The sequence below is a fragment of the Hyaena hyaena genome, unplaced genomic scaffold (assembly GCF_003009895.1).
Source record: "Hyaena hyaena isolate Hyena2069 unplaced genomic scaffold, ASM300989v1 scaffold_106, whole genome shotgun sequence".
Lineage (NCBI taxonomy): Eukaryota > Metazoa > Chordata > Mammalia > Carnivora > Hyaenidae > Hyaena > Hyaena hyaena.
Window position 1 is genome coordinate 1,203,352 of NW_024080738.1, and position 27,920 is coordinate 1,231,271.

General features: G+C 43.5%; 1 protein-coding gene and 1 long non-coding RNA gene across 4 annotated transcripts in view; one reads left to right on the forward strand and one right to left on the reverse strand.

The window, feature by feature from the left end:
• Positions 1 to 27,920, forward strand: part of WDFY2 (WD repeat and FYVE domain containing 2) — a 169,469-nt gene that overhangs the window by 133,981 nt on the left and 7,568 nt on the right. For both annotated transcript variants that reach the window (XM_039236090.1, XM_039236091.1), the window contains exons 6-8: positions 510 to 622; positions 14,998 to 15,124; positions 26,517 to 26,622. In XM_039236090.1, coding sequence (XP_039092021.1) covers positions 510 to 622; positions 14,998 to 15,124; positions 26,517 to 26,622 — 346 coding nt within the window. The remainder of the gene's footprint in view (positions 1 to 509; positions 623 to 14,997; positions 15,125 to 26,516; positions 26,623 to 27,920) is intronic.
• Positions 4,015 to 13,385, reverse strand: LOC120234295. Of its 2 annotated transcripts, none has more exons than XR_005529050.1 (3): positions 13,340 to 13,385; positions 12,798 to 12,876; positions 4,015 to 4,302 (listed from the first exon to the last, which is right to left on the reverse strand). It is a non-coding gene; the product is annotated as an uncharacterized LOC120234295 (long non-coding RNA). The 2 variants fall into 2 exon arrangements; XR_005529049.1 differs by lacking the exon at positions 4,015 to 4,302 and adding an exon at positions 6,956 to 7,214.

Here is a 27,920-nt window from a genome sequence, read left to right on the forward strand (position 1 = left end):
TACATTTCTGTGTGCTTTGGGGTCTGTTTCTAGACTTGCCTTTTTGTTCATGGGTGTTTTTGTCTATTTATGCACCAATTCCACACTTTCACTTAAAGAGACTTTGTAATATGTTCTAATACCTGGTAGGCTGATCTGCCCTATCACATACATATTGCTTTTATTTTAGAATATTCCTGGCATTTCTTGTTTATAATTTTTGTATGAACTTTAACTTCCCTAGTTCTAAGAAAAAAACTTATGTTGATATTTCTAATAGGGATTATATTAAGTTTGTAAATTCACATTGTGAGAAATGACATGTTTATCACGTGAAGCCTTGCTGTCCAGTACTATTGCATGTCTTTCGCTTTGTTGTGCCTGCTTTTGTATCATTCAGCGTGCTGTCCAAGCTTCGTTCATATGGAATTTGCACATTTCTTGATTTCTGGATTTGTTTGGTTATTCATTTATTTTTGTGAATCCCTCCGCTCAATTTCGAGAAATGATCCTTAATGCTTACATGATAGATTTGACGTTGAAACTCGGCATGTGTTTATTGGTGACCAGTCGGGCCAAGTAACCATCCTCAAACTGGAGCAAGACCACTGCACGCTGGTCACAACATTCAGAGGACATACAGGTGGGATTGAAAGCAAATCTGCATGTACTGCTCTCACAGTGACCCATCCCCTGCCGCGCGTTCTGGCGTGCAGATGCGTGTTGTCAGAGTGACAAAGTGTAGCGTGCACAGATACGTGGGATACGTTGAACCTATTTCACAATGGTTCAGTAAGATACAATGTCCAAAATGTTCTACATCAGTGCAAACAAAGGAGGAACGAGTCTACTTCAAAAGTGTTGGTGATTTGGTTCTGTGCCATGTTGCACTGGAGAAAGACAGTGTTGGCATATGCTGATGAGAGCGGGTGACAACGGCCTAAACCTCAGGAAGGCCAAAAAGACGTCTGCCTCAGTCTGCCCTTGCCCTCCTTGGAGCAGGAAGATGGTGTGCAAGACAGACACGCCCACTTCTAAGACCCGTGAAATAAAAAATGTGTTCTTTGCGGCTAGCTAGGCTGCATAAAAAGGTACGGGTTCCTTTTTAACTTTCTTCTGGGCTCTTTTCAGTGTAAACCCAAGGCCCCCTTTATTATTTCGGATTTGTTTGTGGGGGAAGAGATAAGGATCTGTTCAGGATCATTTAAGCAAGGTAATATAAAATATCCATGCTTAGCCGTTGAAAGACTTGAAAAGATGATGATGATTCGTTTTTACTGGTATTTTTAATATGTGATGTTGACCCTGAGGAATGAGTCACTGCCTGTTTTCATGGCTCTTAATGGGCTTTTATGTCTCCCACAGGTTACCAACCCATGATTTAGTACAGAACAGGTTCTCACTGAGTTTAGATAGCATCTAAGAACCCAAGAAGGTGAATGAAGATGTAAAATGGGATAGTACCTAGATCATAAGGAATTTCCTCAAGGGGAAAAAAGGAATGCAGTAAAGAGGAAATTGAATCCAGGGGGAAAGAGTCATAAAAGATAATTATCTATGTTTTCTGGGAAGAAGAACACATAGAAGCATCTGCTGTGGATAGGACCCAGGTCTTTCCTGATTGTGTTTTCTCTTTTTAGTCCCCTCCACCCTAGCTAAGCCTGGCTTGGTAGGGACCCAGAACTGTCCCAAGTCAGGAGCCTTAAACTGCTGCGTTTCAGAGTCTCCTGACTTCAGTCTCCCAATCTTTTGCTTCTCTGAACGCTTCCTCCAGCTCCACTTATTCTTGCCCTTGTTGACCAGTCGGTCCTTGGCTCCTCATTCCCCAGTGTCTGCGCCCCCAGACACTTTCTTCCAGAGTGGGGGTCACTTCAGCCACAAGCCGCCCAGCATTCTCTGGTCAGACGCCCTTGTTTTTCCCTGCAGAACACGTCCGCCATTCACACCCTCTCCAGCCCTCCTGCGCCCTTAGCCACTGGGGCTGCTGCGTGTCACACCCTGAGCCCCGGGCCATCATTCCCACTGCACATTCCGGTCCAGCTGTCAGAGTCACCTCAGTCCCTGCACACAGTCCCTTGCAAGTCCTCAGTGCTCGCCTCCACTTCTCCAGACCTTCACTGCTCTCCCCACCCCGAGTCCCCTCTCCCTCCCCACACTCCTCCTTCAAAGAAGAATAGAGGTTTTATCAAATAGAGGCTTAAAAAAATTTTTTTTTCTTGCCCACCCTATATTCCTCTCCAATAAACTGCCTCTACCTCCTCCTCATCTCTTAACACTCCTTCTGATTGCCCTCAGGGTCTCCACATCAAACCTATTCCCTGCGTCTCCCTTTTGACTAGCTCACTCCTCTCAATTTATTAACATGTTTGAATGGTTTGCCTTTCTGTTGAACAAACAAAACCCTCCCAATCCCGTATCCTCTTGTAGCAATGTGCATCGTATTCTCTTGACAGCAGTGCTTCTTTTTCCTTTTTTTAAGTTCCGGTAAACTGTACGTAATCTAAAATTTACCATTTTAATCACTCTTAAGCCTACAGCTCAGTGACATTGAGGACATTCATATCACCACCATCCATCCACACAACATTCTCTGTCTTGTAAAACTGAAACTCTGACCCCATTGACCGGGAAGCCATCATCGCCCCTCCCCCAGCCCCTGGCAGCCACCATGGCGCTTTCTGTCTCTGAGTTTGCCTGCTCTGGTGCCTCACACAGTGGACTCAGTACCACAGGCGTTGTTGTAGGACTGGCTTCTTTCACTTAGCATAATGTCTTTCTGTTGTGGCAGACAGCAGGGTTTCTTAAAAGAATATCATTTTCCGTCTGCTCAAATTCTTCACCCCTCGTTTGCCGTCCACCCACCTGCCGTTTGGCTCGTCTCTCACTCCCCTGACACCCCTGTCCCCGTGGTGGCCGGTGGCACCGGCAGCAACACTGCTGGTTGCTAAATCCAGTGGACACGTTGTAAACCATGTTGTAAACCGACTGAACCTGTCGGCGGCATTTTACGTTGTGGCCGTTCCTTCTTACCTGTAGCAGCCGTCCTTTGGCTGTGTGTGTGTGACACGTTCTCCCCGGTTTTCTTCTGCTTCTCTGACTCGTCTTTCTCGTCTCCTTAGTGGACTTTTTTCGTGAGTTCTGCCCTGGACCCTGGTCTCTTTACACTCGGTGCTGTCCCTGCTAGATCTCAGCCACTACCCCCTGCCATAGACATAAAAGGTACAGTCCTTTCCTCACGTTTTTTACACAGTGAGAGAGACGGGCACTAAACAGTGATTACAGTGCTTGGGGGCAGGGACAGGGGGAAGCAGGCACTGGGCACGTCCAAGAACACAGAATGGGCACTTCGCTGGGTCAGGAGTGGGAGTCTGTCAGGAAGGCCTGAGGTGCCGCTTGACCTAATATTTTGGGGAAGGAATCAGTGTTGAGTTCATGAAAAAGCACTGAGACGGACACTGTAGGCAGAGAAAACCAGCGTAGTCATGGCATGGAGATTTGCGAGAGCTCCGGCTGGCGGGCACACCGAGCACGAGAGGGCAGGCAGCCAGAACGGAAGCGAGAGTCCGTTCGGATCACTGAGGCATTAGCCCGACGGCAGTGAGAAGCCATAAGAGAGTTTTAAGCAAGGACCTTAGCCTGGTCAGAATTTAAAAGATTCTTCTGGCGGCAGAGTCGTAGGAAACTGTCCCTCACAATGTGGCAGGAGAAACCGGAAAGCCAAGAGTGAATGGGCCTGAGGTGACATTCAGGTGGTGAGCCCAGCAGGCCCGGTGACCACACTGGGTGGCTCCGAGACTTGGCTTCGGCACAGGTGGCTTGCAGCCTGGCTCTCTGGTACACAGCTATTCTCCAAACGGCTGATGGCTTGTGTTTGGAGTTCTCCGTTGCTGCCGCCAGGCCAGAAAAGGGGTGAGTAGCTGCTGCTTCCTGGTGTGTGGTGAGCCAGATGTGGCTCAGGGGTTTCCTGTCTTCTGGGTTAGCTCTAATATAAAATGCTCCCTTGGCATGGTGCCTTAGCTTTCTCAAAGAACTTAAAGCGTTCTCATATGGCTTTACTATGAAATATCTTTGAGGGCCGGATGTGGCCCAGGAAAGTCACTAACTAACATGAAAGGCAAATGAAGCAGGTCACGTATTCAACTTATTGGTACTGTCCCTAGACAGTAGGACGTACCCATCGCCAGTCAGGCACGTCTCATTCGTTTGTAGCCAGAGCAGAATGTCTGAGAGATTCCATGATGATGCAAACGTATTGTCGAGCTCTTCCCTTGCAGTAGGCCCGTTCTGGGGCCTGGGAAGTCCCAAACTCAGCCAGACACGACTCTGGAAAAAGGAGTTTTGTAAGGATTAGTTAATCTCCTCATTCCCTCACCACCAAACAAAGACCTTAGGATTAAGCCAGACCATTAAAGAATGGTCTCAGGAGTCTTATCAGTCCAGATCCAAACTCAGAAGCAGACGGTCTTTGTGTACAGAGCCATAGCCATTCACCCGTCAGCGTGTGTTCTAGTACGGAAAGTCATGTAAAAATGCTGGTTAGTGACGGAGCTGGTCTAGTCATCACACTCGGAGGCCAGCATAGCATTAACTAATCCGTGGGGACCTAGGAAACCAGTTTTATGTTCCTTTGCTCCCTCTGCTGGTTTTATTTCTGGAACTAAATGCCAAGTATCATAGTTCTTTGCTGTTTCTGCAGAACTTAGAATGTATGTCTACCAAAAAGTCATACACCAACTTGAACACAGAGGGGGAAAATGAGATTTTAACCACTGGGAATTCATAGTATCAATAAATTTATTTTTTTCTTCTCCCTCTAAGAATTATTATGGTTAGGATGAACATATTGGAAATAGGAGGGGCCGAAGATAAATTGCCAACGCACACTATTTAACAAAAAATTAAATACATTGAATAAATAAATTTGTTAACTGTTAGGGGAATGGTTGAAAGTAACAGTGTAAGTCTAACGAAAATAAGTAAACCATGGAGAGGCATGGTTCAGTACAAACATGCAAGTTCAGATCATTAAGTTGAAAACTTGATTTTTGTTTACAGTGAAGATTTCCACATCCAGTAGACACAGATTTTCATCGAGTCAGCCGAGTCATTAGCTCTCTGCATGATGAGTGCTGGGGTGTAGGGGTGAGTCAGACAAAGAGTGCTTGCCTATTCAATTTCCAGTCCTGGACCATAATCACTAAACCAGTAAATTCAGGTAGTTCATCAAAATGTTATGAGTGCAGCAAGTACTGTGAAGCCCCAGTACTGCTCACAGCACTGGAATTTGGGAGAAAATAACAAAAGGGACTCCCTATCCAGAGAGCTAAGGGGAGACCTCTGAGGAAGTCGTGTTTAGAGGATACCTTAGGGATACGCCTGGGCTCAGTCATTAGGCATCTGACTCTGGCTCAGGTCATGATTTCCCAGTTCATGATCTAAGGCCCACCTTGGGTAAGATTGAACCCCACTTTGAGTAAAACATGAGGCCTGGGTGAGCCCCACAATATCCCTCTCTCTTTCTCTCTCTCTCTCCCCCCTCCCTCTCTCTCTTTCTCTGCCCCTTGCTCACTTAAACTCTCTCTCAAAAATAAAAAATAAAAAAAAATGAATAAATAAAATAAAAATTTTTTAAATGAATAAACGATACCATAAGGAGAAAGAGTTGTCACCCAGGTGGTGAGACCATTCTAGACTCTAGGTGTGTGAAGTACATACAAAGCCTAGGGAGGGAAAGCACGAACAACTACAGAGTCCCATGGGCAGTGTGGACAGCCAGGGGCGAAGAGTACAGATTGAATTTGCAGGCGATATTAACAACTTTGGACATTGTTCTCAGGCAGTGGGAGACCAGGGATGAAGGAAGCAGGGTGGTGGCCTGGTTTCCATTTTCACAAATCGCTGTGGCAGCGGTGGGCGGTGGGCTGAGTGGGAATGAGAATGGATGTGCCGAAGCCATTTGGAAGGAAGGCTACGACTGGAGTCCCACTTGCTTGGACTGGGGCGGGGGGGAGGGGGGAGAAGAGGAGGCATTCAAGATCTTTTTAGGAGATTAGGAGTCCAACGCTCAGCATTCAGGGTGGGAGTGGCTCCCAGGTTCCCATCTGGAGCATTTGGGTGGATAGTGATGCCACTGACGAACCAGGAGCACTAGAGTTTAGAGCAGTTTGAGGAGAGAGCACCGTGCTTGGAGCTGAACATCCTTCCGTCTTTTCCACTCTTACTGAAGGGTGTGGGATACTCTGGTGACAGGGACGCCCCTGCCGTGGTGGCAAGGGGACAGCTGGATGTCCCGTGGTGGGTCTCAGGAGGAAAGCTTAGCCTGGAGGTGGAGCACATTCAGCTTTGCAGAAACATCACTTCAGCCCGCAGTAAATGCAAAATACAGTAACTGAAAGGTCAGAGATGTTTTTCAAGAGGCCTTGCGGCTGGGAACTCACTTAGGTGGCTCTTGTGTGTCACAGGTAGGCTGCACCCCTTCCTCACCCTGCAGGGGGTGCTGGAACGTTCCAGATGAAGTGCCGTATTGCAATGGTAGAGACCCGGCAGTTTCCAACCCTGACTTCGCAACACACCGCGTAGTCTCTAGCTTTTGTGAGATAGGTTGTAAAAAGCCTCTTAGAAATTAGTTCGCTGTGCATTTTGGTAACATGTAGTAAGTTTCTAAAAATGTTGATACTCTTTGATCCAGTTTCATGTTTGGGAATCTCTTCTAACTAAATAGAAACATGAACAAAGTTTTACAAATAAAAATTTTCAGCTTAGCGAAATTTAAAATAGTTAAAAGTTGAGCAACACGTAACAGTGAGTGAAATAAGGTACATCCATGTGTTGGGGTGTTAGGCAACCATTAAAATCTATGTTTATAATGACAAAAAAAACTTTATTTTTGAGAATAAATTCATATATTCACATACTGTGAAGGTCAAAGGCAGGGAGAAGCACACCATGAGATGAGGGGAGTGGGAAGATGGAGGAATCTGAAAGGAGGCCAGATGAAATGGAAGAAATGATGTTTGTCTTTTTGAATATGGAAACCCATAATTGCTGTGGCCCCTGGACCTCGGACCCCATCCTAGATGTAGAGGGTGAGGAGGAGTCCCTGGGTGTGGACTGCACAGAGGTGAGTACACTGCTCTGGAAGGCAGGCTGGCTGACGGTGGTTGCCTTTCTGCCCCGCTGAAAGCATCTGGAGGAAAGACTGTTCATCAGGAAGCTGTCTGCTGAGGGACACTCGCCTGGGAAGGAAGAGGCCATTCGGTCAGCGGCTCTCCTCTCCACCGTACTGTGCCCCCTGCGACTTAGTGTCCTGCCTTCCCAACTGCCCCCACCTCAAAGCTCTGCGGGACGCCTCTATAGTGATGGCTTATTGGGTTTCTTCATTGTCTCTCATTCCCCTCTGCCATCCAGTTCAACTGGCTGGGTGCTTACACATTTATTAAGCACCTACTGTGTACCAGGCACTGGGCACTGTGCTTGAATACAAAGATACAGAACCTAGAATTTACTGTGGGGACAGATTTATATAATCTGACAAGGTTCAGTGCAGTGGGTGAGTATAGGGAGAGAAGCCACACCCAGAGGTAAGGACCTCACTTAGATCGAGAGCACTGGGGAAGGCTTCCTGCAGAAGTGGACCTGAGCTGCACCTTGAAGAGAGAGAAGGTTACTTGGGTGATAAAAGGTCTGGTATGAGAGAATGGTTTCACCAAACAAAGCATGCATGCCCTTCTTCTCAAAATTGATCCTGTCATCTTATGCTGTGTTTGTGTTGGTCTAGTGGGGTCTGAGTCTTACTCGATTTGATTATATCCTCAGAGCCCAGCGTGGTATCTGCCATGTAGAAGATGCTCAGTAGATTCTGGTTGCATTGGTTTGAAGTGAGTGCCGTGGTTTACAATTTATAAGCCGACCTCCAGGAGACCCCATTGTTAGGACATGTACCTAGACCTGGGAGGGACCTCAAAAATTATTTGTTTTTCTCCCCAGCCCCATCCTACTTCCTGTCTTAAAGCTTTTTTCTTCTATCTTTTCCACTCTCTGAAGGGTGGTGTGATACTCTGAGCCCTGGAAGGTGATGAATATACCCTGGCTTTGACTTTCTTGAACCTGGTATCAATTTTCCTCTTCCTGACCCTGTGTTACCAGGAACTCCCCTTCCAAGCTCTGGCGCCTTACAGCCTGATGTAATGTGGGAAAACTAGAGACTGGTCTTGTTTTTAAAACTTGAATCAATGATCTCCTGATGGCCGGGATAGTATGGGAACAAGCTGATGACTGCCACAAGGCTGGCTGAGCAGCAGACACTGTCACGGATGGTGTAGACAGGGTCTCCTGCACTATAATCATAGCTTCCATTTCCTCAGAGCTCCCCATGGGCTAGGCGCTATTCTGTATGTTTATGTATATATTAACTCATTTCATCTCAACAAAATTATTGTCATCCTGTTGTACAGATGAGATTTCTGAGCACAAAGACATTAAATAATTTGCCCCAAGTCACTTACCTAATAAGAGTGGAACCTAGGATCTGGCTCCAGAGCCTGTGCACTTAAAATAACCACATCTAAACTTCCCATTTCGTCGCCATAAACCATCCTCATCCCACAGCCACCAGCAAAGAAGGCCTGCTTCTCATGGTGCAGTGCTTGGAGATGTGGCTTTGCATGGTGGGGGGTTGTGAGGGGCCCATCACTTGGCATGTGGTGAGCCTTATTTGAGAATTTCCATGTTTATTCTGACTGGATGAACAGCCCACCCAATTACGTCTTTAATTATGTCAAATAATCCTTTCTAACTGTTCTTTTTACTGGTGCTCACCATTATTTAAATCTGACATGATGCTTCAAAGAACCTACCCACATAATGTATTGTCTTAGTCTTTTCAGGCTGCCATAACAGACTATCATAGACTGGGTGTGTTAGAAACAACAGATATTTATTTGTCACAGTTCTGGGGGCTGTGAAGCCCAAGATCAAGACACTGGCAGATTGAATGTCTAGTGAGACCACTTCCTGGTTTATAGACGGCTACTTTTTCACAAGCTCACGTGACAGAAGGGACTGAGGAGCACTTTCATAAGGGCACCCATCCCAGTCATGGGGGCTGCACCCTTTTGACTTAATCACCTCAGAATATGGAGGATTAGGTTACAACATAGGAAATCTGAGGACACACAAATGCGTACTGAGTAGAGGAAAACATACATCAGTCATCTTTCTCTTTTCTGTCCCCCTAATCCCAGTGGCTTAACCAGTCAAGTAAGACCATCTCCAGAGCATCCCCTTGAGATGAGCATTCACTGACCTAAAAGGTCTGAGGAGTAGAATAGATCAAGGCTGTCACACAAACAACATTGGTCAGCTGGGAACAGAGATGCTACGCACCTGTTCCACGTTCTAGGAACAAGGCAAAGAACATTCAGGTACTTACTTCATTCAATCATTTGCTCACTTGTGTGTTTATTTGAGTGCTTCCTGTAAGCTGAACAGAATTCTAGATCCTGGAGACACTGTGACGAACAAGCCAAAACCATGGCCCTCCAAGAGCTTATATTCTGTGGGGGCAGTAGACGAGAAGTACATGTTCTGAAGAAAAAACCATAAAGAGGAGAATGGTAAGAGTGGCCAAGGAAGGTCTCTCTAAAGAGGTGGCGTCCGACCAGGGATCTTTGCGAAGCGAAGGCGTGCGCCCGTGCTGATCTGGGGGAAGAGAACCACAGGCAGAGGCAGCAGAGTGCAAAGGGCTGGACTTGGGGGTGAACCCGGCACGGTGAAGGGGCGCCCCACGTGACTAACGCAGAGCAGGTAGGGGGGCCTCGCAGTGGGGGCAGAAGCTAGATGGCGAAGCGTCTTGAAAGGCCGTGGAGAGGACTTTGCATTTTACTCTGAACGGGATGGGGAACCATTGGAGTGATTAGAACAACAGGTGTCCTCATCGGCTTTGTGTTTCTTCGGTGACCACTTCAGCTGCTGCGTGGAGAGCAGCCTACAGGAACGGGTAGAAGCGGCGAACCTGTGTAGGAGGCCGTTCACATAGTCTTACGGTTTGGGGCTTTTTTATTTTATTTTATTTTAACCTTTCATCTTGAAATCATTTCAGACTTTAAAGAAGTTGCAGAATAGTGTAGAGAGTTCTGTACCTCCTTCACCCAGATTCCCCAGATGTTAACATCTTTGAAAACTATGGCACAGATATCAAAATCAAGAAGTTAATGTTGACAGAGTACCGTCGCCTAATCTACAGACCTTACCCACATCCCACTAATAGCCTTTTCCTGGTTCACAGCCCGATCAGGACCGCACGTTACGTTTGCTTATAATGCCTCCTTAGCTTCCTTTAAGGTAGAACAGCTCTGCAGTCTTCCTTTTTCTGTCATGACCTTGGCATTTTTGAGGTCATTCTTGGCATTCTAGTCAGAATGTCCTTCCCTTGTAGAATGTCCTTCCATTTGATGTTTCCTCGTGGTTAAATTCAGGTCACGCATTTTTTACAAGAATACAATGGAAGTGACGTTATGTCCTTCACAGTGGATCGTATCAAGAGGCGCATGATGTTGATTTGTCCTCTTTCTGATGATGTTAACTTTGATCATTTGGTTAAGGTCGTGTCTGCCACGTTTCTCCACCATAGTCACCCTTTGTAATTTGTAAGTATTTTATGAGGAAATATTTCAAAACTATGTAAATACTACTTCTCATCACATTTCTGCCCAGGAATTTTACTATCCATTGATGACTTACGAGAAACAGTCATGACTGTGGTTCTTGCCAGATTGTGCTTTTTCTAGTCATTTTCTCTTCCACACTTTTTGGTTGGAATTTTATGATAAGGAAAGGCTTTCATTTCTTCCCCATTTATTTATTTTTTAAATTGTTTATACCGGTGTGGGCTCACGAGTTCTTAATTATTTCTATGCATGAGGATTCTTTACTACAATTGATTTATTTTCTTGCTCACATTGTCCTAGATTTGACCTTTGGGACACTATTTTCACAAGGGCTCTGTGACCTGTCCCTTCACTTTTTGATAACCACATCTTACTTTTTGATACCACATGATATTCCTAGCTCATCTTGTATACTACCTGCCTCAGCCCTAGAATTAACATTCCGACAGCCCTCGTTTCTTTATTTGAAGAATAGGTAGTATGAGGGGATATTTCTAGAAGCCAAGATCTGGGTGTTGTGTGTGCTCACTGTTAATGGCAGGGGGGTGGGATCATTTGGGCCCTCAGTAGACAGAGCTAGAAAACGTTTGTGCACTCACACATCTGGAAGGATTTCTGTGATTTCATACTGATACTTCCAATTCCAATCTGACAACCAAAGAGTTTATTCTAACCTCCCCCCAACTGTAACTCCTGTTATGAGTGAAAAAAGCTCAGCTCTCAGTATCCTCAATATATTTACTTGTTCAATCCTAAAATACAGAATAGCTTCAGAAAGAAGAGGTTCAGGTTATTGCTAACCTATAACACATACACAAACTACTAACTAAAGTACTGTATTTGTGTACAAATCTTATATTTTTCCTTCCATTGTGTAGTCAAATTACCGGTTTCCAAAGTTACTTTTGTCAGCTCTCCCGCTCCCGCCTTTAGTGTGGTTATTGTATCATTCATTTGTAATATAGTTAGGTTCACTTGTTTCTATTTCCTTTTGGGTCCATACCCTGCCCTTGCCAGTACACGCCTTGTTAATTTTGTTTACTTACATTTGATTCTGTGAAACAATATGATCCCAAAACCCAGAACCAAACAAAAAATACACTCAGAAAAGTGCCACTCTGCTTCATCCCTTCTCCACTGCGGGGCCCAAGCATCTGCTAACGTTAACAAATCTCGTTCATTTATTTACCCTTTTTTCTTAGACAAAAGGTAGCACAGTATAGCTATTCTTTTGCACTTTGCCTTTTTCACTTTACAGTGTATCCTGGAAATCACTTTCTATCCACCTAAATGGTCTTGTTCATTCTTTCTCATGGCTGCATAATACTGTGTGGGTGTACCATAGTTAATTCACCCACTGTCTTATATGAGCATTCTCCTTGTGCATATGTATCTATGTATTACTTGGTGGGGAAGGGGGCAATATCTTCAAGATAAATTCCTGAGAGTGAGATTCAAAGCCAAGTGCAGGTATGGTTTGTTGGCTATGGCCTTCCCCATTACACCGGTTTGCATTCTCAGTAGTGATGTAAGAGACTGCCTTTTCCCCATAGGCTTTCCAACAAAATATGTGTCATGCTTTATAATTTTCTAGGAAAGAATTTTGACAGTGGCTCATGCAAGGATGGTCATATTAAAGGTGGTAAGAAGTGCTTAGACTTTAGATATATTTTGGAAAAAACCAATTCAGCATTTATAATGGATTGCTTTGGAGGCTGATGGAATGGTTCCCCAGCTGAGGTCCTCTCCAATTCTGTTGAAACATTAAGCATCAAAATTAACAGCCAAATATAGTAACTTCTTTTTACTCGCCTGATTTATGAAGCTTTCGGTGACTGTCACCTTCTTCTTGGGCCAGCTTTATTATATATCCCAGTAAGTATATAGCGTTCTGATACCTAATGCTGGGCACCGGGTAGCTCAGTTGGTTGAGCGTCTGACTCTTGATCTTAGCTCAGGTCTTGATCTCAGGGTCATTAGTTCAAGTCCTTACATTGGGCCATGTGCTAGGTTTGAAGCCTACTTTAAAAAAAAAAAAAAAAGCTAATGCTAACTGCTCTAACAAATAATTTCTAACATTCTAGTGGCTTCATGTAGCAGGTGTTTATTTCTCACTCATGTAACAACTCAGCGTGGGTGTTTTTGACTTACGACTCTCTTCCATGTGGTGATTCAGGGACTCTGGCTCCTTCTTGAATGTAGTTTCTCCATGCCGTGCAGTCTTGGAGATCTCAGTGAGGAAGTACAAAGAGAAAGTGAAAAGGGGACTGCTCTGGTCTGGAAGGAATGCAGGTTACTTTCTGGATTCAGTTGCTGAGAACTGGTCACATGCTCCCTAGATGCAAGAGGGCCCCATAAATGCGGTCCCTGCAGGGTAGCAGCTTTCCAGGGAGCACTCCATATATGGAAGGAGAAATACGGATTTAGGTGGACAGTTAGCCAAGTCTGCCACAGATATTTAATAAAGTAAGCCATTTGGGTACCATGTGGCAATAAATAACATGTTTTGCAGGATGGAATATCCTGAAAATACTGAAGGATGGTTAAAAAAAAAAAGTACAGTGTAGTCCCCCCAGTATACAGGGGACAGGCTCCAAGGCCCCCCAGTGGATGCCTGAAACTACAGATATTACTGAACCTAGATATGCCATGTTTACATATACTGTAATAAAAGTTATGCGAAGGTGGCCTACCTCTCAAAACATCTTACTGTACTGGGCTCTCCCTTCTTCCTGTGACGATGTGAGATGATCAAATGCCTATGCAATGAGATCAAGTGAGGCTGATGACGTAGGCATTATGATGTAGTGTTAGGTTACCGCTCACCATCTGAGGGCCCCGCAGAAGAAGGATCATCTGCTTCCGGACCACACTTGTCCAGGGGCCCCTGAAACCCCAGGAAGCAAAACCATGGACAAGGAGGGACTGCTGTAAGCATGGAGCTCAACAGCAGGAAACCAAGAGGAGTTATATAAAAGGAGGAACAATATTTAATTTTGAAGGGTTAGCAAGTCTGGTGGAGGAATTTCAAGTAACAAGAACTGTGGATGAAAAAAGATTTATGTATTTTCATTCATCTGCTCCTTCATTCATTCAAGAGACAACACGAGGGCCTGTCTGCTCCGAGCTGTAACGTGGTGCTGGGGGAGCAGATGGGAGTGCCAGGGGTGTGCTGCAGGTACGCTGGCGCGGAGTGATGTTTGTGCCTCTGTGGGCAGGGATACGCACCAGCAGAATGTGACGCAGGTATGGGGAGAGGCTCTTAAGCAGAAGCCAGAATAGTGAGATTTTTTCCCCCCTTTTGATCTTGGGGAGGAAAAAAAAAAACCCTTCTGAGAAGATTACGTGAAAGAAACTTTCCTAAAAGCTTTTAGAGCGCAGCACTTTGTTAGAACAAATTGATAATCTAAATAAGAAAAACGTCAGATTGTAATAAACAGGATGCTATTTTTTGTTCTTTTCAGAATACAGTATTTTTCAGTAATGTAAAAAAAAATGGGTATTTCTCACATTCTTAAGTGTTTGGGGCTTTGTCTGCATCTCCTATGGAAAAAGTTTTAATATTGTTCTCATCATGCGGAAGTTTGTTTATAAGGGGACAGCCCGAGAAAGATCTGTCATAATATTTCATTGCCACACCAGTAGAGTAATGCTAATAGCCAGCATATGTGTACTGCACGCTACAGTTTACAGAGGAGTCCTATATAATTGATCCAGAAGTAATTATCACCACAACCTATGAAGTAGGAAATGGCTAGGTTGCTTTTATCATTAGTAATAGTAGTAGTTGCATGCAGATGTTCAGATGTTTCGCCATTATTCCCATTTTACAGTTGAGGAAATCGATACCTAAGGATGTACATGATGTGCCCAGAATCTGTACATTTAAATTCTCAAAGAAAACAAATTTCAAATTGTGATGTTGTAGTCTAATTATATCTGTGCTCAAGAATAAAGAATCCAACTAAGCTAGTGAAAATTCCATTTACTTCTCATCTGTTATTGTCCGGGTGGGAGGTAGACAGAAGTTAAGAAAGTATGGTTAATATTTCCAAGTACTGTGATATTTTCCATTCTTCGAATTATGCCTCCTGTCTGTCAATTAATTGCCTTTTTCATCTTCTTTGGTTTTTATAGTAATTGATTTTATGGTACGTTAACTTTTGGGGAAAAAATGCTGAAAGGGCGGGACTTTTATTCTGGGAGTCCGTTTTGGGCTTTTTTTCCCTCTTCAGGGACTTGTTTGTTTTCTGAGCAAAAGATCCACACCAGATCCTAAGGCCTTTGCATTCACATTTATTGGTGAACGATATTGTCTCTTTGTGACGAATGTCCTGCTCTGTTTTCTCAGGTGGGGTGACTGCTCTCTGTTGGGACCCCGTCCAGCGAGTGTTGTTCTCTGGCAGCTCCGATCACTCAGTTATCATGTGGGACATCGGCGGGAGGAAAGGCACAGCCATCGAGCTCCAAGGACACAAGTAAGACGCTGGTGCTTTTACTAAAACTCTGAGAAAAGCTTCCCTGCTGAAAGCGAGAGCAAAGGCGTGTGCACCGTTCTCTACAGCGGGATCTTCGCAGGGGAAGGAACCCAGTGGGAACGCAAATAATGGCCACTTTGAATTAAATCTGTACCTAAGTATGTTTATTTATTTTTACATCATTTTATTTAATGCCTTAGAGGATTTCACAGTGCCTACAGAAACCATAAAATAAAATAACGGCACCAAACAAATAAAAGGTAAAACTGAGAACCAGGGAGACTCACAAGTAAAACTTTGAGAGTGAGAGGGGGAAAAAGATTAAAAATAGAAACCATGGAGGCCTACAGGATTTCTGTAATTGAGTTCAAATGTGGTGCCAAGATTCCTGGCAGCTTGAGGAAAGGGGGAGAGATAGTGTCCTTACCCAGTATATTTTGTTCTTCACCAAATGTTTATTGAGGACTCGCTTGGATTCGTATCAGGGTGTCTTCTTCCTTGAGGGACGATTTCACGGAGTTGAGAAGAAGAGCAGAGACAGCTTTGCGTTTCCTTGGAGCGGTTCGCAAACGTTGCCGTGTGCAGAGTCACTAAGGAATTGTTCTTAATGTAGATTCCCGGCCCCTGTCTTTGGAGGGTCCGGTCGCCAGTGTGGAGCTGAGACACCTGTGTCCCAAGCCTCCCAGGCAGCTCTCCCGCTGGCCTCAGACCACACTGTGCTGTGCCCTTCCCCAGCCCGCCCATAGGTCCCAGGGACAAGCACCGGCCGTGTGCAGAACAGAACCAGAGATCTGCTCTAGAGCTCTGAGCATCTCTGAACTGGTTTTAACTTGGAAACTTCCCACAGTGATGTTAGCAGCGACTCTAGACATCCATAAACCAATGTTAGTTACGCTCCCAGGGACTGACTGGTACTAACCAATGTTAGCTCTTTTTGTAAATCTGCCCAGAAGCACTAGTTTTAAAATATTCTCCTAAGTAGTCAAGTGTTGCAGTTGGGATTATTAGATATGAACTGATTCCATTTTGGAGGGCCTGTGCACAAATCATGATGTCAGTGTTCGAATTTAGTCTTAGAGAACTAATACTTATTAGGCCTTCTTTCCCACATGAGAGAATAGACCCGTTGTCTGGGGCCGTGTCTGGCTTGTGGGGCCACTTGGAGCTCGTCATCACCTCATTAGAGGAATCATTCCCTTGTACTTACCTCCATGGCAAGGGGACATGCATCAGTATCCTATAAAAGGAGTTGACATCTTCCACGTAAGTGAAGAAAAAGAGAAGACAAACACAGTCCTGTTTAATAATACTCGGTTACTACCCAATCTGCCAAGTAATTCCCGCTACCTCAGGCTGTCTCAGAGAAATAAAATGCCAGTTTTGAATGAAGATCAGTAAGATTTGTTGGACTCATCCAAATTAGCTCATAACTAGTTTTACTTTTGCACAGTGGTTAATAAAAACTGCAGGCAACCTCGCATGACCCATCCTCAGGGTGGTAAAGTGTAACAGTGCTCAACACCAGCACCGCTGTGTGCCGAGTGTCCTCATGCAGACTGTTATTCCGGGAAACTTGCGCCTAGAGTTTGGTAAGAAAGGAGAAGCTATAAAGTTGAGATATAGTCTCTCAGTCCATGAAAAGTGGAACCTGAACTCATAGGTCTTCCAGTTTCTAAGGAATACAGACCTGACCTTTTAGAAAATGGAACAGACCATCCATGGGAGTCCATCCGGATAATCTTTGCCCCTAGTGGGCCGGCAGGCTGGTGAGATCAGGAGCCACTGGCTAGAACCTTTAAGCAGGAATAATGGCAGTAGGCCTTTGCCTGGGGCTTTATTCAACTCAGACTGAGGAAGGAATAACATGAACTCTGAGGCTCCTCATCACCCATCACCGGACCCTGGCCTGGGAGGGGCTGCCTGGTGCCACATGGCTGGGAGAAATGAACTTCTCAGCATCGATCGGTTGGTGTTACCCCCATTAGAGTGGGCTTGAGTGCCCAAGGTGAGGACCGAGAAGACACTGGAGTTGCTGAAGGTAGGAGGCTGGGATTCAGAGAAGGCGGCGGAAGGAAAGGGGCCAGGGCAGCAGGCAGGGAGGAGAACCATAGGGCCACTTTCAGAGCCACCATTGCTTTGCCCTGAAAACTGGCCACTGGATTCGTGTTCAGTGATTCTTGTCTTTGAATGGAGCTTAGTATTTTGTCAGAGAGCTTCTGAGACACACAAGGACCACAGTGTAATCCTACAAGAATCTTGGATACATAAAAGGGAGCCAGTTGTCATTTTTTAGATGAGAATATTGAGCTGCCATCCTCTGAGCCGCCAGCTGGTAGCTTAGGTCTCTCAAACAGAGAAAGCTACTTAGAGCCTTCTTGGTATCCTGCACTGTACTGGGTACTAGGGGCACAAAAATGAGGATTGACTAACTGATGGTCCCTTCTGTGCTCCATGATGGGGTTTTTTGGGTTTTTTTTTTTGTCTCTGTTCTACTCCAGAGGCCAAAGAGTTTCTTCATGGGGCCCGAGGCTGCCCCTAGCTGTCCTACAATTCTTCATGTTCCCACCTTCCCCTCAGGGTGACTCTGGGTGGTCAGAGTTCCAAATCAGGCACCGAATTGGTGAAAGTGGGAGCTCGGCAGAGCCCACCAGACCAGAGAGCCCCAGAGGAGTGGGAAGACCACCTTCCCCTCTCATGGAAATATCCGACCCCCGTGTGGAGGGGCAGCTGTCCTGGGCTCTGTGGCTTCATTCATCCTTTAGCGGAAATAGGACGTTTTTGCAACTAATTTGATCTGGTGTGTAAAAACCTCATCAAAGCAGAGAGAGCTTTAGTACTAGTTTCCAAGTCCGAGGAAACAAGCTAAGAAAGTATACTTCTATATACAATATTCTCTGCATTTGAAACATTTTGATGTTTTTATTCCCTGCAGCAAGTGGACCATGATTATTGCTAGCTCTGTGGAAGGAAAGGCAGAAAAAAGGTTCCAGGTCCAGGGACCAGTTAGGTTTCCGAAGTATCCATTACCAGTTGGATGGATGTCATAGGAGCATAAACCTGGACATTTATTGTCCCATGCCCACCGTGTCAAATTTGATAATGATACTTGGGCTTTTTAGATCCTTTTTTATTCTTAGATAATACCTATCGCTTCATGACCGACTTTATGACCATAGTTTTCCTTTCTAGCAGTATTTTTCTCAGGCTTCTAAGACTTTGTGGCAATTTAGTTTAATGGTGACTCGATTTCAAGCACAGGTGAAGGTCTGTGTGGCTTCCTGGCATGGGACCTTCCACCAGGACTGGATCTGCAAGTTATGGGGGACGTGGTCACGGCCCCAACTGTCGGCACACGTGGCCTGCATATTTGCTTTCTTTTTCCATAGTCCCATCTCTTGGTTTCTCTCTTCTGACTCTTAGCATGTGTAAGACTTTTGTTACAAGCATCTTCAGAGCCTTTTGGTAAAGAAAGGGGCTATTCGTAAATCAGTACGCATCAGGAGAACTTGTTCCTTTCCCTCTTTATCAGGTAAATTGCGTGTCAAGTTAGGAAAGGAAGTGGAGTTCTCACATTCATCCTCTTCTGGGTTTGGGGAAGGAGAGCAAGGGTCAAGAGAGCAAACTTTCTCTCTCTCTGCAAATCTCAGATTTAGGATCATTTCTCACTGCAGCACTAGGGGGTTAATAGGATACAAGGGAAGAGATGTCTTTTCTATCACTCATTTAGCTAAATACATAATAGATCAAAGAATTCAAAATCGGGGTTTTCACAGAGGGTGGAATCTTATTAACGGGTGGGGAGTGGTGCTCCATGGTGTGGCCAATTAATTGCTGGCCTCTGAGTCAGGCCAGGCCGTATTTGAGCCTGCCCTTCTGGCTCTAAGTAGGGCTCTCTATCTTTCTGATCCTCAGTTTCCTCATCTCTAAAGTAAGGATAATATTGGAAAGAAAAACCCTCAAAGGTTGTCAAAAACCATAAATGATACAATGCATGTAAAATAATCAGCACAAGAGCAAGGGACAGTAAGTGCCAGGTGTTAAGATTATTCTTGCTAATGAAAAATTACAGTAATTTATAAATCAAGCTTTTCGATAGGATTTGTATTTCTCTTTGAACATAGCATTTTCATTGGAAGTATTGCCACATGTACCTACTCTCTCTATTTATATTACATTCAACAAACGCTTACTGAGCTCTGTCTGTATACCAGACTTTATAGTAGACACTTTGGATATAAAGGTCACTATGAAAACAGCCACTGCCTAAATAGTACTGTGCTATAGACGCATGAGACTAGGGACAAGATGGGACAGTTTGGGACAGTACTGAAAAATGGGAAGTCTCAGTGGAAGGAGTCACTCTAGATTTGGATCTTAGGAGATGAATAGGTTCTTATCGTTCTTGGAATCAGGAGGTTACCCAAAATAGGACTGCGTGAAGTCAGGACAGTGTTTCAGGAAATTGCAAGTGGACAAAAGGGTAGCGGCTACTCTGATCTTTCACCTTAGCCAGGAAACCGCCAAACGTTGCTGATCTTGAACTAGCCCTCCCAGGCAGGATCCCTGAGTTCAGGTTCAGGCTGGCTGCGATCCAAGGATTCCCAGGGAGGCAGATCCATCCGGGGTCCCTTTGGTGTGAGATGGGCCCAAGTATCCGGTAGCCAGGGGATACCTCACATGTGTGGATTACTCATGAGCCTTTTCTGGTCCTTGGACGTTTGGGAGACTTACGAATATAGGGATTCTGAATATAAGAGAGCAACCTCGCTGGGAGCAGGTGCATAACTTACTAGATTTTCACCAAGTAACCTAGGACTTTTCATCAAAGAAATGAAAGCTGCTATACTGCTCTCAGGAGACAGAAGAGGACCTAAGTTGCATTGGGGCAGATGTTACCTTATGTCTGAAAATCTGTTTCTATAAAAAGAATAAAGAAAGGCTTCTCTACCCTTTTTCCTTAAGAAGCCTCAGACACAGCACCAGCCTCGGGGGTGTGCTATCTGTGCAGTCACACAGGGCCCCATGCTTGGACAGGCCCCACGCTTGGGTTAGTGTCCTGCTGTCACCATCTTGTCATTGTTAGTACATTTTTAGCAAGGAGCCTGCATTTTCATTGTGCATGAGACACCCCCCCCGCCCCCTGCCAGATTATGTACATAAGCCTACTAAGACCTATGTTCCCTCTAGGGCTGCTGAGAAGGGAAATGAGGCCATTCCTAATAAGTGTAGTCTTTGCAGATGACAGATCCTGGTAGTTTTGAAAAGTGAGGGTTTTGTGCACTGGTAAGAGCATTTGCAGTGCAATACATAGAGCTCTCACTTGTGAAATAATAACCCGTTGTGAAATGCTTCCTAGTATAAACGCTACACTGATGTCAGATGAAACATGAATGTAAGAAGAAGGTATCTTTTGTTCTTTATAACCCTCAATCTGTGAACCTGGGGATGTTCCCTAACCTCGTTTTTAACTGCAAGGTAGTTATATTGTGAATCCTTAAATCAAGAAGTCCCTGAGCCGCTTTATTACAAAGCTTGGAATCCAGCATTCATCACTGTGTTCCACTCGTCTGTGTTGGAATATTAACAGTATTGGAGTCCCATAAATTATGTATTTGTTGCTGAATGTTGCTGCTAGCTATGAGTGGCAAAGCAGTGCCTTCTGTAGCTTATTTTGGTTTTGCACGATCACTGGTGTGTATCAAGATACCTGAACAAACGAAATGTAGTTCAAATCACAGCGTTACGAGTGTCTTCGAGTAGATGGATTTCCTTCTTGCCCTTGAATGTCAGAATGGTGGCGCTCCATACTTTAAAATGTGTGAGGTAACAACCAAGAGAGAAGAAAACAGTGGACTCTTTTTAAACAGATACCCAGTGAAGATTTTATATTAGTCATTAATTACTAAATTAATGACTAAATTAAAGGGACTAGTAAGCTGTTACAGCCAGTTCAAAGGAAAATCCAAAGACCAGACGGATGCATAGACAGTGGCGAACTGAAATCAATCTGTAGGTAGATTCACAATTGGCTTCTTCCATAGGAGGGGCAGGGTAGGGGGATTAGGTATATCATCATTGAAAGATTCGTTTGCAATACCAGGTTCATATAACTTACAGAGTTATAAAATAGCACAGTTAAGGGTACTGAAAGATGCAGGCCTCTATAGAATCAGATAACCCCAAAAGGTATGCTAGGTAATACCTGATATTCCATTTGAAGATACTAGTAATTTCTTTTTTTTTTTTTAAGATTTTTTTAATTGCTTTATTTATTTTTGAGAGAGAGAGACAGCATGAGCAGGGGAGGTCAGAGAGAGAGAGAGGGAGACACAGAATTGGAAACAGTCTCCAGGCTCTGAGCTGGCTGTCAACACAGAGCCCGACACGGGGCTCGAACCCACGAACTGTGAGATCATGACCTGAGCCGAAGTCGGACGCCCAACTGACTGAGCCACCCAGGCGCCCCACTAGTAATTTCTTTTTACCCATTTCATTGCTTCACAGTGTGTCTGATAAGTCTTCCCCCACTCCTCTCCTGTAATCACCATAATCTCAAAGATTATTCTTGATCACAAAAGGTTGATCTCATAAGGTTTGGCCTCATTATTTACATTGTACGCTGAGAGTGTTCATTAACCATATAGGTTTTCTTGGTTTGCTTTGCAAATAATAGAGCCAAACAGTGTTCAACAGTAACTAGCAAGCCTGCAAAATTAACTTCTGCCTGCAAGTTTTTATAAGGAATCTTGGATTGGGCTTTTCAAAGCCTCTGTTATTTGCTATGTCAAGATTAGGAAAGCAAGCCCCAAAGATTCTCCACCGTATTTCACCTCTCTTATTTACAACCTTGGTCGAATTCCTTAAGGTTTCCAACATTTGCCAGGTGCCTGGCCTGGTAGTTTCCTTACTACTCAAAAGGCCAGGACCCTGTAAACCCAGTACTCAGCCAGTTTTCCTGGGAAGGCACTCCATAAGTTCAAGTGGCTCATCATACCTGATTCAATGAGCACCATTCTCTTATATCACTCACTCTAGGTAAGGACTTGCTTGCCAAGTCATATCCTTTGGATAGATGCTAACCGAACCTATGAACTAAATCTATTGCCATTAAATTTAAGGGGATTCAGTAGTACTTTTTTTAATTCTGGGGGAATCATTGAAAACTGGATGTCATTTTCAACTGTTCCTTTAGCTTATCAAAGCAGAGTTTACTAGATTATAGGTTAGACATAGGGTAAAAAAGTAAGAGAAAAGGCAGCCTCATAGATCCAGAGAACCTTCAAACAACATCAACAGTTTTCCAGACAGATAACCATAGTAAAATGTCCCTCTTCAGTTCATTCAGACCTGTGTAATTAATTCTTCTTCAGCTCGTTCTTGCTTTAGTAGTCTGCATTCGTGAAGCTATCTGCAGCCAGACTGAAAAGAGTCCAGAAATCCAAGGAAATCCTGACTTGGTCCACTAGCACAGCTTAAAAATTGTCTAAGCCATGTCAGCTGTGTTGCCTTTGCCCGAGAGTCTGTTCTTTGAAATAGCAATATTTTTAAATACGTGGTACGTGTCATCCTTTTCTGTGAAACTCTCAAGATTATCCTTTCTGGTCTATAGATTATAGCAGAGCCCTCAGGCAAGCATCACAGTGAAACAGAAGTTACCTATAGATTATACAGACTTTAATGGTTAGGGTTGGTTTTTTGGGGTTTTTTGTTTTGTTTTGTTTTTTGTGTTTTGGGGGTTTTTTACTTTGACAGATAATATCATAATGGAAGAGAATAAAATTCTCTATTGAGATAGCCTCCATAACTATTTCCCAAGAGTTTTGACCAGTATTTAGACAATGAGAGCTCTGGTAAATCTACAGGATCCTCCCATAAAATATGCAACTTTGGAAGTCCTTATGTATTAATAACATCTTATCTATACTGACTTGACCAGGGAAGACCGGGCATCTCTTATGATCTGACAGCTCCTCCCATGAAACTCTTAAAATAGCAGCACAGCAAACAAATGCGGTTATTTATAGCATCTCTCTTTTTCTGAGGCAAAGGAATACATCTTTACAATTCTCAAGGTTCCCTCCAGGAAACCTCAAAGATAGTTGTCGGTGTAAATTGTATCCCAAATTTTTTATTTTATGTTTTCAAAAGACAGGGTATAGTCTGGGAAGGGCACAATCAAAAGAGTTGTCAAAGATGTTTCTGGGACTTTAACCAAGTCGACATAAAGCTCTGAAAATAATTGTGGCGACACACAGAATCTTTGCTAGCTAGGCAGATTCTATAGAAGGTAAAGAATAGCCTTTTGCATTGTAGTCAACGGCATTAATCAGTTAGGCAAGGAAGCAGGCCATCAAAACTGAGGGAGCCATGCCAAGATTTTAAGAGCATTTTATTGCTCTTTTTTCAGACTCAAGTATTATAAACCAAAGCAAATAAAATTCACGTTCCAAGTTTTGTCCTTCATTTTTCTTCCTCATTTTCTGGAACAAATTTATACTTTACTTTAGAACTGCCTTATTCATCCGTATTCTCTCAAAAATGCAGAATGGAGTTTTGCAGAGGCTGCATGATGAATGGCATCAGAATAATCCAAAAAGAGATGATCATTCAGCTCACTCCCTCCTGTTAAGCCAGATATTAATTGGAAAGAATTGCAGAAATGTTCAACAGTGCCATTTTTGTCATCAGAATGTGTCACTTTGGGAAATACAGTCAATTTTCATCAAATATATGTTATTTATATTAAAATGGAATGGATCCATTGCTAGTTCCAAAGGAATCAATATATTTTTTTTATTTCAAATACAACAAATATTGATAGTTATCACGTATTTAAACCAAAGCTCTTTGGTGTCCTCAAATAAGCTCTAAGGGCGTAAAGGGGTCCCGAGACAAAAAAAGTTCGAGAAACATTGCTTTAAGCCAAAACTATTCTATTTTCTCTTTGAAAAACAAAAGCCCATGGATAGGTATATCTTGTTTCTATTATTGCCCCTGGCATAGTCTCAACCACCCATTTTAATTATAATAATTAGCCAAAGTGACTAACGTATATTTCACAGAGAAACTTGGGAGGCGGGAGGCTGTGGATAATTGAACACTGTCACATGTAAGCATCCTAGCAGGCTAGCAAAGCTCATGAGCACACACAACAGAAATTTCCACTGCAACGTACACCACTTGTGTGTCTCCTTAAGGTGGTGTACATGAACCTGTTCACTGACATGACTCACCTAAGTGATAGCCTCTCTATAATGTAAAAAATAAAAAGGAAACATAAACATAACATTATGCTTTGTAATCAAAGTTTCAGTATTCTGACTTACTTAGAACTTATCTAAGTTGGTATCCGATGATTATTTATCATTTAGTTCAACTTAATATTAGTCCATTTTAAGTTACCTAAAGATCTTAGGGATTATCTTTAAGTTGATGTGCTATAAAACATAACTGCTAGTTATAGAAAAAGTTTATCAAAACAATTATTCAGTTCGGTTGAACATGAATTTATATTTTTCATAGTCTTAAGCATTATGTAAGTATAATATTAGCTTATTTGACCAGTTAGTTACCCCCATATACTTTTACAAGAAATCAACCCCATTAAAATAACTTGTACACTTGGGTTATACTTAGCACTGATAAATCAGAGAAAGATATAGCTGTGTTTTAAAATGCAACCATACTAGTCTCACTTGCCAAAGAGTTAACCTCAGCTCTCTGAACTTAGATTCTTAAAATGTTCTTGAGTTAGTATTTTCTGTAAAATAATAATAAGTCTAGTAAATGTAAAGTTTTAGAGGCTCCATTTCCTTTTTTTCTGTTATGTTTAGGAAGAATCCATTTCTGTAAGCATTTGTTTCTCTTTATAAGCCAAATAGAACAAGTTCTTATAATTTAAAAAGTACTATAATCTAAAAAAAAAGATAAATTAAAAAAATAAAAAAGAAATAATACTATAATCTAAGTTGTTGACACCCTCTAGAAATAGATAGAATAGCACTCCATACATGAGAGGGACAGGCCTTGCTGGTGTAGACACAGAGACATGGGGCTTCAGCAGCATCTGTTCCACAACTTCAGGTGCGAGTCAAAAGGAAACACAAAAACACACACAAAAAATCACCAGTCCAGATTTCAAGGAGTTGTTCTCCTTCCCAGTGGGCACAGAATCCTTAATTGATTTGAGCTCAAAATAGAAACATATTCAATCAGAAACAACCAAGAAGTCAGATTTCTTATTCCCCCAACCCAATGGAAAATAATGTATATTACCTTTCTTTAGTGATCATTAAATTGTCAGACCATGGAAATGGTCTTGGCTGTCCCCAAGAGGGAATAATTTGTCAGCTATGTATGAACTAGAAAGAAAAATAAAACACATAATGAGTAGAGAGGGAATGAAAACTAGAGAAAATAGAGAGTCGACAAAACTCAAGTCTACTGCTCCTTTGGTTTTACTCTGGAAGCCAAGAAATGGTACCCTTTGGCTGAAGCCACCATGATGTGCCTCACTCCTCAGGCAACATGGTTTACCTGGCTCTAGGAGGAATGCAGTGGGCATTCCCTTGAATGACTGCCAATACTCTTAAAGGATACCTTTTTGGGGGTGCCTGGGTGGCTTAGTCGGTTAAGCATCCAACTTTGGCTTGGGTCATGATCTCACAATTCATGAGTTCAAACCCTACACTGGGCTCTCTGCTGACAGCTGGGAGCCTGGAGCCTGCTGCAGATTCTGTCTCCCTCTCTCTCTGCCCCTCCCCCACTCACACTCTATGTTTCTGTCTCTCAAAAATAAACATTAAAAAAAGGATACTTTTTTTTTTAAAGGTGAAATCAGGGACACCTGGGTAGCTCAGTTGGTTGAGCATCTAACTCTTGATGTCATCTCAGGTGGTGATCCTAGGGTCGTGGGATTGAGCCCCGTCCAGCTCCGCAGTGGCGTGGAGCCTGCTCAGGATTCCCTCTGTCTCTCTTTTTTCTCTCTCTCTCTCCCTCTGTCCCTCTCCACCACTCACACACTCTCTAAAATAAATTTTTTTTAAAAAAAGGTAAAATCATGACTTTTGAACAAATAGAGCACGAACATGTGCCACAGATTTTATATAATGAATCAGTTAAGGAAGGGGCCAGTACCATCTTCCACTGAGTTCAGTAATCAGCTTTTTCCCTTAAGTGTTGGTAACTGACAAAGACTCTCTCTTCCTGGGGCCTCAGTGTCTTAAATAAACATTTTAATTCCATCTGATTTCTAAGATCCAGGCTTGGGGCTCCAGGGTGAGCATGCGCGTTGATTGACTTTGCTGGGCTTCCTGCCTTTAGGGCTTTCCGTTGCTCTCAGGGCTTTCCGTTGCTCTCCAAAACTGTCACTGACCTTCGCTTTCTTTTGCAGCGACAAAGTCCAGGCCCTTTCCTATGCGCAGCACACACGGCAGCTCATCTCCTGCGGTGGTGATGGTGGGATTGTGGTCTGGAACATGGATGTGGAGCGGCAGGAGGTACGTGTCACACGGCAGGTCACAGGACCACTTCAGGGCCGCCGGGCTGGGCTGGACCCTGCGGCTCCGGCTCTGCAGAGAAACGCCTCAGCCTCCCCTTCTGGTCATGTCTTATTTCTTTTATGATTAAACCATGAAATAAGACATGTTATGTCAGAGAATAAAAAATTCCTAGTACAAAAGGAAATCCCGTTTTTTGTACCCCTCACAAATTGGCATGTAACATTCACGTATTAGAGATTTCATAAGAATTTCCACCAAGACTAAGCTGTTTAGACCTTGAATCTGTTGCTCCATTCACAACCAAAGTTCAGAGGAGAGAAAGGGAACCATCTATTTTCAGACGATTCCTCCTTAAAGTGCCCTAGGAGCATAGAAAACCCATGGGCTTTATGTTAGAGATCGGTGGCTGATGCGTGAGAAGTGGTCCTTGATGAAGTCAGAGTCTTTAGTTTGATATTAATAGAAATATCAGAAATAACTATTTTTGTACTTTAACCATTCTCCAGACGCAAATATATACTTTGCCATTTTGACGCATACATGTAAGTTTTATCTTAGGATTCTTTTTTTTTTTTTTTTATGAGTTTTCTTTTTCCATCTTTGAGCATCATAACAACTGATCTGTTTACTGAATATCTCCCTTGACAAGGACTTTGAAGTTAACCGTTTTCTCATTTCCCTAGAATTATGCTGGGTGAACTTTCCCTTTGACGGTGTATATTCTTCTAATTTATTTCTTTGCAGGGTGCAAGAATTAGACAGAAAAACAACACTTTAAAAAGACAAAAGCAATTTCCCAACTTCTTTCCATGCACTCACCCCAATCTCATTTCAAGAGAGTAGTTGCTATTATCCACAGTGTAATGCCTTTCAAATGCCAGTAATTAAATGCTTAAGAAGATTAAAGCCTGACTTGCCCAAACCATAAATCCATGGGAGTTCTATTAGTAGCTAATTAAAATGATCATTACTGTTAGGAAGTGGGGAATTGTAGAATATTGCTTTTGAAAGTAGCACTTGGCCCCTTCAGTGTAACAGCAGGGAAACTGGGGCAGCGTGTGCGGGTCACACCAGTCAGGCTGTCTGTGTGCCTGTGCATTCTGTGCTGTAGCCTGCTTTGGGTGAGGGACGGTCACACCTAGTCTGTCCTGACTTCTTCCCAGGCCTAACTGACCAGACCAAGGGCGGGGGAGGGCACCTGGCTCTTTTCCCTCAGTGCATGCGGCCTCCACCCTTGATGGACAGAGGCCCCAAAGAGGATAATGATGCGGTTTCCAGGGATGAAACCAAGTGGA